Source organism: Paramormyrops kingsleyae, chromosome 6 (assembly GCF_048594095.1).
Source record: "Paramormyrops kingsleyae isolate MSU_618 chromosome 6, PKINGS_0.4, whole genome shotgun sequence".
NCBI lineage: Eukaryota > Metazoa > Chordata > Actinopteri > Osteoglossiformes > Mormyridae > Paramormyrops > Paramormyrops kingsleyae.
In genome coordinates this window covers 21,650,821-21,662,696 of record NC_132802.1, presented here as the reverse complement: position 1 = coordinate 21,662,696, position 11,876 = coordinate 21,650,821, and the positions used below count along the sequence as shown (strand labels likewise).

Below are 11,876 nucleotides of genomic sequence, written 5' to 3'. Positions count from 1 at the left end.
CACTCTCCATTGACAGGGGGTATTAAATTTGAGGAGGGCAGAGACCCAGCCCTGGGTAAGTTTTGCAAAAAGACTCCGGTCAGGAATGAAAGACCCCCTTGTCTCCCATCAGCCAACATGCCAGAGAGGACACAGAGACCACAGTCCTGAGAAATTCCCTGCTCTCTCTGCCTCTGCTTTGCAACGCCGCTTGACCAATATATCTTCCATTTTGGTGTCACAGACCTCTTTGCTCATTCTACACCCCTGCACATATGACTGCCAGCTATAAAGCATACAAACCCCCAAACTGTCTTTGGTCCAAACTATATTCATACAGGGAAAAATGTGGATGATACATCGAACATCCCACAAACCCACATCGATCTTCCCCCTCATTCCACAAGTTTGAATTTTTAATCCAGTTACTATTACCTGTTTGTGACCAAAATATAGAATAAGCAAATATTGTCTCCCTGTGCTCTATTACTGTAACATATCCTGTTTGGAAGATTTCATGAAATCCACTTAAAAACATGTCTAATTAAGTAAGTACTAAGCAATCTGTTTAAAAATTTGTTTGGCAAACATTTGAGGGCAGACTTAAGGTCAGGGATAGTTTCCTGAAAAAAATAGAACAGCACATATAATGAATGATGGGTAACACTTTATGCTAACTGTATCGTCATAATGCATTCATTATACATTCATAGAACATTCAGTGCACCTTCATAATGCATTCATTGAAAATTCATAAGCAGCATGTACGTATACCTTAACATCCTAACATATTTTAAGAGCTGTAGTATACATTAATAGCATTATATGATAATAACAAACACTATTATCATACAATCATATACTGATTGTACAATTATAATGGTTGTTATTATAATGTTTGTTACATAATGACTGTAAGATTATAATGTTTGATTATATGCTGCTTATGAATGCATTATAACGTCATTATGAAGGTGCAGTTAATGTAAAGCATTACAAAATTATATTGCTGATTATTTTTAAATGTCTGAAGAACATGTATCAGAACATTGTTGTCTAGGTCACTACATTTATTCTGCAGTTTACTGGTATAGTTTTTGCTTGCTTTCCTTTTCATGTTCAGTCACACATTTGACAGTGAGTCATCTTGATTGCTTGCCATTTCCCTGCATTCTGCTAACCCCTCTCATTGACCATAATCATTTACATGATTACCATATTTTTCTAAAGCAGTTTTAAGTTCTGTTTTCTGAAAGCAGTGATTTCTGAGGTGATGCACCAAATATTTATAAATTTTAATTAAACAATCCATAAACATGCTTTGTGTAGCAGAAATTATTCTGTTTTTTCATGTTTTTATGGCACTTCACATATTCAAAAAACACTTTCAGCAAAACTTAATGTCAAATATTTCTTCTATATAGAAGCTGAATTGAGCACATTCCTTGGGCCATGGAAGACTCATATCATAAATGATTCTTATGATTTTGAAATCAAAATTGAGTCAAGCTGCTATCCCAGTAATGGAAACTGAAAAACAAATAAACATGAAATGTGTCATGCTACAACAACCAGAATTTAAACCTTTTTCCATAACTATTTACCATAAGACAGGTGGTTATTAACCTTGAAACATGCAAACTCTTATACATATACTTACATAGTTTCACATAGTTGAAGTGTAATCTCTAACATTTAAAATATAATGGCATTTTAAAACACTGTTAATTATGCAATATATTGTCTATACTGGTCCAGTTAATCTTGGTCTTGAAGGTTTATTTACAGTTTCTGTAAAAGAGGGGTGTTGTACTCTCCAGATCCTGAAAAGACATGTTTGAAGAACCATTAAATAGCTTGTGGCTTGTTCTTTAAGTCTGAGGTTGTCTTATTGTGGGATGTATTTAAAGATATACATGACCAAAGTAACCCTAATATTACTGCAGAGTTATTCTGTCCGAGGATCATGAACTTAGTTGGGTGCAGAGGTTTGAATGCCTTAATGATCCGTAGATCTACATTATTCATAAATCCGAGGTGGGCCTCCAATGGTCTCTGGGAAGAGTCTAGGAAAATCACAATATAATAATAAAAAAAAAAACCAGGGTACCAAGAACAGCATGTGTACCCTCCATGGAATAGTTACCAGGAACCACCCCCAGGAACCAGGTCTACAAGTGTTTACTAGTGAGCACCTGGTGGACAGGCCATACGCAGAACTCTTTCGGGCACAAGTAAAGAATGGGTATATGGAAACATCTTGTGAACCCACTACACAAAAGATGAAAGATGAGGGTCAGATGCAGTGTCATTTTGGAGGATGGCGTGAACGTTAAGTACCAAGATGGATTAGATGTTGACAAGAGACAGTGATTTTAGGAACATGCAATGTTACCTCTCTGCCTGAGCCAAAGCTACTGCTCAGGACAGAAAGGTATCAGCTAGACCTCCGTGCACAGTGTGGATTCTGAAACCAGACCTCAGGAGCGGAGTCTCCTCCACTCCTGAGGCAAGAGGCAAGTTGTACGACAAAGCTTGTGGTCTTCTGGTTCATTTACATCCTTGTTTTCACTTATAATCATGAGCTGGGGACAGGGCTGGGGGGACCCACAGATATGTCTGTCTAGGCCCTGGACTGAAGGGGGCCTGTAGGTGGAATGTACTGAGTGGGCCCAAGGTGATATTTTGTCCTGGGACCCAGAATTCTTGCCTACGCCCCTAACAGTAGGTAATTACAGAAAGAACAATGTTGGTAGTACAATGGGCCAAAATGAGGTTGCTCAACAAGGATATTTAATTCATTCTATGTGACAGTGTGAGGAGCTCAGAGATATGGAAGGATCTCAAAACAGAGCTGCTGCCCCTTTAAATAATGAGGAGTCTGCTGAGAAGGTTTTGGAGATAATACATCCTGTTACGAAAAGGGAGATAAAAATAATAATAGAGTAAAAAAAAAAAAAAGGATTGGTAATGAAATTTGTGATCTGGTTGGAAGAACCAGAAGAAGATCTGGATGGTATGACAAGAAATTCAAAAAAATGCTGCCCAGTTTTGCAAAAATTGCAATGTGATTGTTGTAATAAATATTGGGATATTTACAAAGAAAAATAGAGTTCAAAATAAATTTCTCATGAACATAGAAGTGATTTAAACAGGAAAGGTGAAAATTATTATGATTGCTTCAAAAAGCACATGCTGTGCTCATGCAAAAGCAGCAGCAGGAAATTTTACTCTGATTTTTAAAACATATACTAGATAATCTTGAAAAGGAACAATAATTAAAATTGCACAGCTTGCTAAGTTTTTTTTCCTATGACAAAGTAAAATTGTTTTTGTTAAACTTAAACCCCCCTTGCTGTAATATGCAGACAACATGAGGGTATGAAAAAACCTGATCTCAATGCAGGTGACTATTGCGGTCCTTGTGATTTAAGAACTGCTTGTGCATACAGTGTGATGATGGTATTAATATTGCATGTCGTCCAGCCCTATAATCTACTATAGCCATTCTTTGCATTCAGTACAAAATATTGTGCCTGTGTGATGTCATTCAGTAGCAGTACCAGTTGTTACACCAGTGGAAAACCACTGCCAGGTGCAGTGGAAAAGTGCCCTAAGTGGAATGAGCAATAAATGAATAAGCGTAGTTTTAGAGTTTCGTGTCACGACTAGGACTCTGGTAAAACATTTATCACATTTCCAGTTGATCCATCCAGTACTCATAGAAATTGTAGAGGTTGGGGGTGTGTGGGAGGGGTGTCTAGGGAATATATTTCTGACGTTCCGATACCATCCTTGATTTTCTTTTGCATAGTACTGTGCATCACAGTACACTTTCCATTTTAATACAACAAATTTGTGTACACTAAACCTCTCACATACAAGCTATTGATTCATATTACTGTATTACAATAAATAATGATAATAAATAATGATCAGTTGAAAATGAAATATGAAGGAGATTTTTGCCTCAAAGACATTAAATAATTAATATGAAAAAGGTGTAATTTTATGCTTGTTAGTCATACCTTAAAAGTAAATGACTACTTTGGCATATTTCACATCTCCAATAATTATAATGTGAAATGTTAGACTGCAAAGCAGAGTTCTGCAACCTAACCTATGCAGGCCAATTTCTTGTACTGTTGTTTGATTATGGAAAAAAACCTGGTGTGTTGCGGAACAAACGATGAAGTAATTGAAACATTTTCTACTGAATTTTAACCTTTAATTGACTTACCCTACCATGTCTATGGCAGTGTTTCCCATTTCATGGAACCGATAGACAACTAATAACCACTATATTTTATGGCAAAAGGAAAACATTTGACATTTCCCATTGGTGTCAATCCATGAAAACACCTGTACAAGACAATGATAGATGATCCTCCACTTGCTGTGACTAAAGACTTTGCTCAGTCAACATGCCCACGGTCTCTTACTTCTTCATCGACTCTTTCTTTACAACAGCTGAGAGGTTCATACAGGCAAGTAGCACTATTCTGAGTCAAGGACATAGCACATCTAAAATAGCAGCATCTATGATCCTGACAGCTCTGAACTGACCAGCATGTGAACGTGAAAGCAATGTTTTCTCTTGTCATTCACACACCAAGAGAAGTCAAAGGTATTGAAACACAGAAGTAAGAAAGTCTATGTGGGGGTTTAGTTACTTCTGTCTTTCCAGTTTTTACATTATTCTGCTTCTGTCTTTGCAATTTTTACATTATTCTATGAGAGGCAATTCCTTATTATATAACTGCAAAAGTATAAATTCGACTAAACCTCATTGGGAGCTTTACTTAATTTGCACTTTAAACGTCCATTTCTTTGATCTATAGTAAGTTGATGTTAAATTTTACATTATAAATAAAATTTTAAGAATAATCGAGCATTTCGAGGCTGTTAAGTGGAAGCCATTCAGATAAGTAACTTAACACTGAACAACCATCCATCTTCTAATTGCTTATCCTGGTCAGGGTCACAGGACAGTGGACAATGCTTCTGGAAATTAAATACGCCCTGTTTACTCCCATTGAGCTGTAGCAGCTGTACAGCAGCGCCCAAGGCCCAAGGCTGCTCTGGTAACCAGATACCCCTCCAGTCCCATATCCATTTGTTTCTAATGTGAGGCCACTACAGCAAGCAGAAGAACAGACCACCAAATATAGGCCGTAGACCTGAGCACACGCTCTATAAATAGACGAGTGAACAAGACCAGTTTTAAGCAAAACAGGTAAAAGACCATCTTTGGCACTGATCTGAAGCAAATGGTTGAGGGAGTAGCTGCACATCTACTGCAAACTACTTAATTCAGTTGGAGGTTATCTAACCAGAATGTCCATCCAACCTAAATAAAATTACTAACCAAAGGAAAAGTTGTGGGTGATGTTGTTCTTAGTTAATCCATTCCCTGTTTCCACGCCTTCCGCCGCCTCTCTGTCTCTCGCTTCCTATGTGGGAGGTTAAACGGCACATTCATACGCAGGGTGACGTGTGGCTCAGTGGGGTAGGCTGCTGTGCCTATGCTCAGAGAACCATGGGCTCAAATCACGGATTCAGCAGAACAATATCGCAATGGGGCTCCCAAGCAAGGCAAAGAACTCCCACCAGGTCCAGGAACTGTCTGACCCTACCTCCTCTCAAAAAGGTATAGCAGCATCTGGCAAAAAAATAATATGTTTTTAGAAACAGACAGGTTTTCAGCTATTCTCACTTTTTGCAAAAACTTTCCACAGTGCTACCAGCTACTGCTATTAATAGTTCCCTCATAATGGCTGATAGAATTATATTTATGGACTAAAACTTTCCATGATAATTGTTCCCTAAGACTGATAAAAGTTCACCAGGTGTAATAAAACAGTATAACATAACCACCATATGAGAAAATGAAAACATCCCCCAATAATTTAAGACAATAAATTAGGGTTTCTGTTCATGGCACAGAGGGGAGCCTGCCCACGGTCACCCCAGGCTCACTGCAGACAGGAAACAGACTGTCAGGGTCCAACCCTGCCCTTGGTCTCCCTTCCCCGTTTGGCCAACAGGCGTGGCTGGCCGTCCTGCTATTCCTCTCCCTGTCTGTTAGCCCTAATGTGATTCCCTGGCACAACCACAAGGTTCTATAGGTTGAAGGCATAGCTTAAGGACTGTGAAGTCTTGGGCCATGAGATTGAGGCTGGCTAGAGGCCAGTCTCTTTTGCTTATTTTGTGTTTATTGGATTGTTACTGTGTGGTTGTTACGCTATTCCCTTGCCATGACCTGCTCCCTGTGTTGCCCTGCCCTGCTCCCTGTGTTGCCCTGCTCTGTTCCCTGTGTTGCCCTGCCCTGCCCTGCTCCCGGTGTTGCCCTGCTCTGCTCCCTGTGTTGCCCTGCCCTGCTCCCTGTGTTGCCCTGCTCCCTGTGTTGCCCTGCTCTGTTCCCTGTGTTGCCCTGCCCAGCTCTGCTCCCTGTGTTGCCCTGCTCTGTTCCCTGTGTTGCCCTGCTCCCTTGTTGTATTACTTATGGTTCTTGTTATTCCAGTTTGCTTTTTGACCCTTCGTGGTCCCTTTATTTTGTACCTTCCCTATTATGTTTTCTTATTAATCTCGGAGCCGCCCCTTGGATCGTCACCTTTTTTTTCCACCTGCATCATGCTACGCTGTGACAGAATCAGCAGAACAAATCAGTGATGAAATATCCTTAGCAGGTGTTCAGGTGTACCTTTCCAGAGAAATAATGAGGGCGACAGGCAAGGAGTCATCACTTGGGGACCACTTTTGGCTTTCCCAGAAATCTTCCCCAGAGAAGTAAATGTCCCCTAAAGTAACTCTGTCATAAACTCATTTGGAGGTCATTGTCTATTGTCTGTCCTGTCCAGCTCCTCTATTAATAGCACTGTCTTTCTCGCTTTCTCAACTTGATGATAACAGGCGAATGGTGTGAGGTGTCAGGGTTTTTTTAAAGCCTGGGTCTCCAACCATAAAACTGGAAGCAGGTGTGGTCTTGTGCCTTTTATCCTAAGTGCATGGCAGTCTGAGTGTCTCTCTCTGTGTGCCACCATATGTGTGCTTGAGTTTAGGAAGCGGCCATGGATGATGTGTATAAAGCAGCGGTGAGTGTGCTGGCAATGACTTTCAGTTATCGTTGATGGATCTGGCCTTGTCAGTCCCAGCTAGATGTAATCTGCCTTTCACTCTTTGTGGCTGCCATGACTATTCAATAATTTTGTTGTGACAGCACTTTTGCATGAAAGTACTTGCAACATAGGTTTGTGGGCAATGCTTATAATTTTAGTTGTTGGATTTGACTCTTAGCTGGGCCTGTAAGACTATCCATTTATGGCTCCAGTTTGAAGGCTATAAAAGGTTAGATTACAAGCAGGAAGGCAGGTATACCAGTCTTTGATGGGGGTGATAAAGCCTTTCATGGCTGTGATGGTAATTCATTGTCATTGCAGCTTATGCTTTGTGATGACGTTTCATCACACCTTAGATTTGCAGATATCTATCTATCTATTTATCTATCTATCTATCTATCTATCTATCTATCTAAAATCGTTTGACTGTGTGTCAGTGGCAAAGCTGCTAATCATTTAACTGCAAATTTGTCAGTATGATTCCTTTTATTCAAACACTTGATCCCGTTAGTGCGATAACTTAGTTAGTGCGATGGCAGATATTTCTCAAACTTTGCAGAAACATTCTAGTGGTGGAAAACTGGGAATGGCAATATTTTGAGATGGCTTGCACCAGAATTGTAGCAGCGCTTTGTTAGTAATAATAAAAAGGGCAATTTTGACACTTGATCCTGTTACCATAACTAACTCAAAAATTATTTGAAGGATCTTATTGGAACTGATCAAATTTTGAAGCAAATTGCCCAAAAAAAGGGAAGCAATGCTGAATAGTGGAAGCAAAGCAAAGAGTGACTCCAGATGACATTCAGCATTGATTGTGATATGTCAAAGTATTTGATGCATCTCATTACCACTTTACAAAACATAATATGCATGAGATCTATATCTGATTTCATTCTGAGACAAATTGCCAAAAAAGGAAGCAGAAAGGCAACGTGGCAGCAAAGGAAGGAAGGAGGCCGTAGAGGACACTTCGTCATACACTGTATCTCTAAAAGTATTTGATCTTTTTCAGACTTACCGCAGACACAAAGAATAATGTTCATACAGATCACACCAAAATGAAAACAGTGTTGCATAGTGATAAGATCATGATCAGCATATTGCTCAAAAATTATTTGTGAGAACTTTTCCAATCTTTGCAGACTTGTATGGTTGAAGTGTGGCAGGAAAGGGATTGGGTAACTGCATGAGACACTTGATCTTATGAACAAATATATTTAGATTTTTTTTAACTCTACTTGAACTTTGTCAGATCTTACTACCATTACTTGTAAGCATGAGAGTAGCCAGATTTGAATTCCATAGCTTCCAATAAATGCATACACACTTGTTTTGACAATTTTTTTTAGTTCTTAATCGAAAATTATTAAACATCAAATTTGTTCATTAATATTATGAGTACAACCATTATTAACCTTATTATTATTAACATTATTAACCTTCTGTTTATTAGGGGTTATTTGCACTATGTCTCCGCTATCAATAGGGGACTGTCTACAAACTTAATCATACTTACTCATTTTATACTGACAATCACAGCCACGGAAAAAATTAAGAGACCACAGCACAATGTTTTTGTTTCACTCATTTCTCAAGTTATGGGTGTGTGTCTGTGAATATATATATTGTGTGTGTGTGCAAAATTCAACCTGTTTCTTCTGTTTCTCATGAATGAAGGGTTTCTTCCTTGCTTTATGGGACACCAGTCCTGCTTCTAGGAGTCTGATACGAACTGTCCTAGCAGTGCACCTCATACCTGCAATATTTCCCATTCTGTTTGAAGGTCAATTGATGTCATCCTATGATTCATGAGAAAATAAGTTAGCAGTTATCTCTGCCATTAGAAAGTCGCTTCCGCCCTTTATTTTGTTGGTTTCTGGTCATTCCCAGTGTCTCCTGCTTCACCTTATTCTTATATACTGCTGTCTTAGAAATTTTGAACCTTGAAGCATCCTGCTGCTCAGTGTAGCCTTCTGCCAGCAGAACCAGGATTAAACCAGGATTTAAAAATGCAGATTTGTTTAAAAATATAGAGTGGTCTCCTGATTTTTTTCCATGGCAGTATGTATCAGGTGCAGGAGCAGATGAGCAAAGCAACATATTTCATGAACAAGTAGTACATCATATTATACTGGAGAGAAATGGAAGGCTGAGGTAGATTCATTACTGTATTGAATTCTTGAAGCAAATCTTGATTATTACAGGTTATTAAATATATCCCCACTCTGCATTATTTACTGCCTGGCTTTATCCAAAATCATTTGTATCCCTTATCCGTCACTGTGCTCAATAAATGTTCTGTCTTGTTCATGACCACAACATCTGGCCCTTTAGGCTTCCCTGCAAGCTCATTTCCTTTATGATGTTTTAGCACTAACTCTTTCCCCGTTTGTTCTCTGCAAGGTTGAGAACTTGACAGAAGAGCAGAAAAATGGTGAGTGTCAGCCTAGCTTCTAGCAAGAACCTTTATATGCTTCCCCAAATTTAAAGATATAAACACTATATATATTCCATATGAAATGTCTTGCTGCTGCTGAGTACATAGTTACATCCCCTTGTGTGAATCTCCCCTCTGTCAGAGTTCAAAGCTGCCTTCGACATCTTTGTGCAAGATGCAGAGGATGGTTGCATCAGTACCAAGGAGCTTGGAAAGGTGATGCGTATGTTGGGTCAGAACCCCACCCCTGAGGAACTCCAGGAAATGATCGATGAAGTAGATGAGGATGGTAGGCCAATAAATTGTCCAACAATGTTAGAGTACAATGCTAGGTTATTATCCTTCACATTCCAAAGTAAAACTGGTAACACTTTACTTAAAGCTGTCATCTATAATGCATTATAGATAACTTCATTATGCACTATAATGGTCAGTATAAGAATTAATAAAGCATTACAGCATCTTCTATTGCTAGTCATATGGCATTATAGTGTTCATATTAATACTTCATAAGCTCCAATGAAGCTCTCATCTACAATGCACAAGAGATATCTTCATCATGCACTAAAATTGTCAGTATAAGAATTAAGCATACTTTGTATTACATTATGCAGGAATCTATAGTGCATTATAGATGAGAGCTTCCTAAGGCAGTCATAAAGAATAATAAATATCACCATAATATGTTATGCCTTTTTCTACATTTTTATAGCTGTGTTTATAATGCTTTATGTATGCATTATAATGTGTTATGAATGTGTTTATAGATTCTTATAGTCACGGCATTCATAAAAAGTGTTACCATAAAATTCAATTCTTTTAAGCGTCAATGGGCATAACATGGAGATCTTTTTATAACTTTTTACATTCATATTTCATAATGCATTTATAAAATGGTTGTCTAATGATGTCCACAAAATGTTATAAGTAGTTGTAGTCCATCTGTAATTTAATCCAAGAAGCGTAGTAATCTCTGACAGCTTGCCTAACTTGCTTACATGCATGCCATCGCAGGCAGTGGAACAGTGGATTTTGACGAGTTCTTGTTGATGATGGTGCGCTGCATGAAAGAGGAGAGCAAAGGAAAATCCGAGGAGGAGCTGGCCGAACTCTTCCGAATATTTGACAAGTAAGATCATCACACCCATTCCACCTCCAGCCCAGTACTGGCCAGTGGGGAGTGTATTACATATCCCAAAAAACACAGAGCACAAGGTAGGGGAACAAAGGCACACCAGCCCAGTGCATTTCAGTCTGCATATACCCACAATCACTATTGGGGATTTAGAAACACCAGGTCCTTTGTGTTTGGCGTCTTAGGGAAAGTCTAAGAGAGGGCCCAAGTTAATCATTTCAACACAATCACTGCTTGTCTCAGAAATGAAGATGGCTACATCGACCTGGAGGAGCTAAAGACCATGTTGGAGTCGACGGGTGAGGCCATCACAGAAGATGACATTGAGGAGCTGATGAAAGACGGTGACAAAAACAATGATGGCAAGATCGACTATGATGGTGAGCACACAGCCCTCTCTGAGCAAGTCTTCAATACCTAGAATATGAGGATATTTGTTCCAAGAACTGGAGTCAGATAATCAACACAAAATTAGTATATCATTTTGCAGTGATATTTCATTAGCTGAACCTTTACACTGCATGTGTCACTCTCACACTTCAATGTTCATTGTTCCCTCGACAGAGTTCCTGGAATTCATGAAGGGGGTTGAATAAACAGGCAGTGTCAAAAACGCTCAGGCAATCAGCAAGATCCCAAGTCTGAATGTCTCTCTGTGTGCCACCGTGTGTGTCTGTGAGTTTAGGAAGTAGCCATGTATGATGTGTATAAAGCAGCACATCCCATTGGATAAACAGGAAAAAAAATCACCCCCCAAGGTTATATGCTGAAATGCCAAAGCTATTCATCTGCAGGTTTCACATATCAACACTTTTGCGTGAATGGTTCCATGTATCAGCATAATTCACTTTAAAGCGTACAGATCTGTTCCTATGGGTTATTGTTCCAGCCTTATTACAATCAGCATTTGTGGTCAGTGGAAATCTGATACAAAATGTAGCAAAATTTTAATCAAGTGTCATCCTCTGTTACAGTTTTCATAATTCTTTAATCAAGTTCTCTGAAACACTGTTAAAATTTTCAAAGGTTTAAGTGCAGTCACCATATCAGTTTATACTGTGCAGCTATGCACTAGATTTCACTAGTCAAATGCCATAACTTACTCAAAATGTTTAATTCATTTGTCAAGATCACAAACCATCATCAATGAATGTTGTCACTAAAATGTAGTATCCCATTATTATTGTTTAAACCGCAACAATCA

At 38.9% G+C, this 11,876-nt stretch overlaps 1 protein-coding gene across 1 annotated transcript; it reads left to right on the top strand.

Moving 5' to 3' along the window:
- Positions 1 to 6,955: 6,955 nt before the first annotated feature.
- Positions 6,956 to 11,296, top strand: LOC111842269 (troponin C, slow skeletal and cardiac muscles-like). The gene is made up of 6 exons (XM_023808685.2): positions 6,956 to 7,073; positions 9,504 to 9,534; positions 9,680 to 9,826; positions 10,552 to 10,666; positions 10,916 to 11,052; positions 11,237 to 11,296. The coding sequence occupies exons 1-6, from the start codon at positions 7,050 to 7,052 to the stop codon at positions 11,266 to 11,268; spliced, it is 486 nt and encodes a 161-aa protein (XP_023664453.1). The 5' UTR covers positions 6,956 to 7,049; the 3' UTR covers positions 11,269 to 11,296.
- Positions 11,297 to 11,876: the final 580 nt, after the last annotated feature.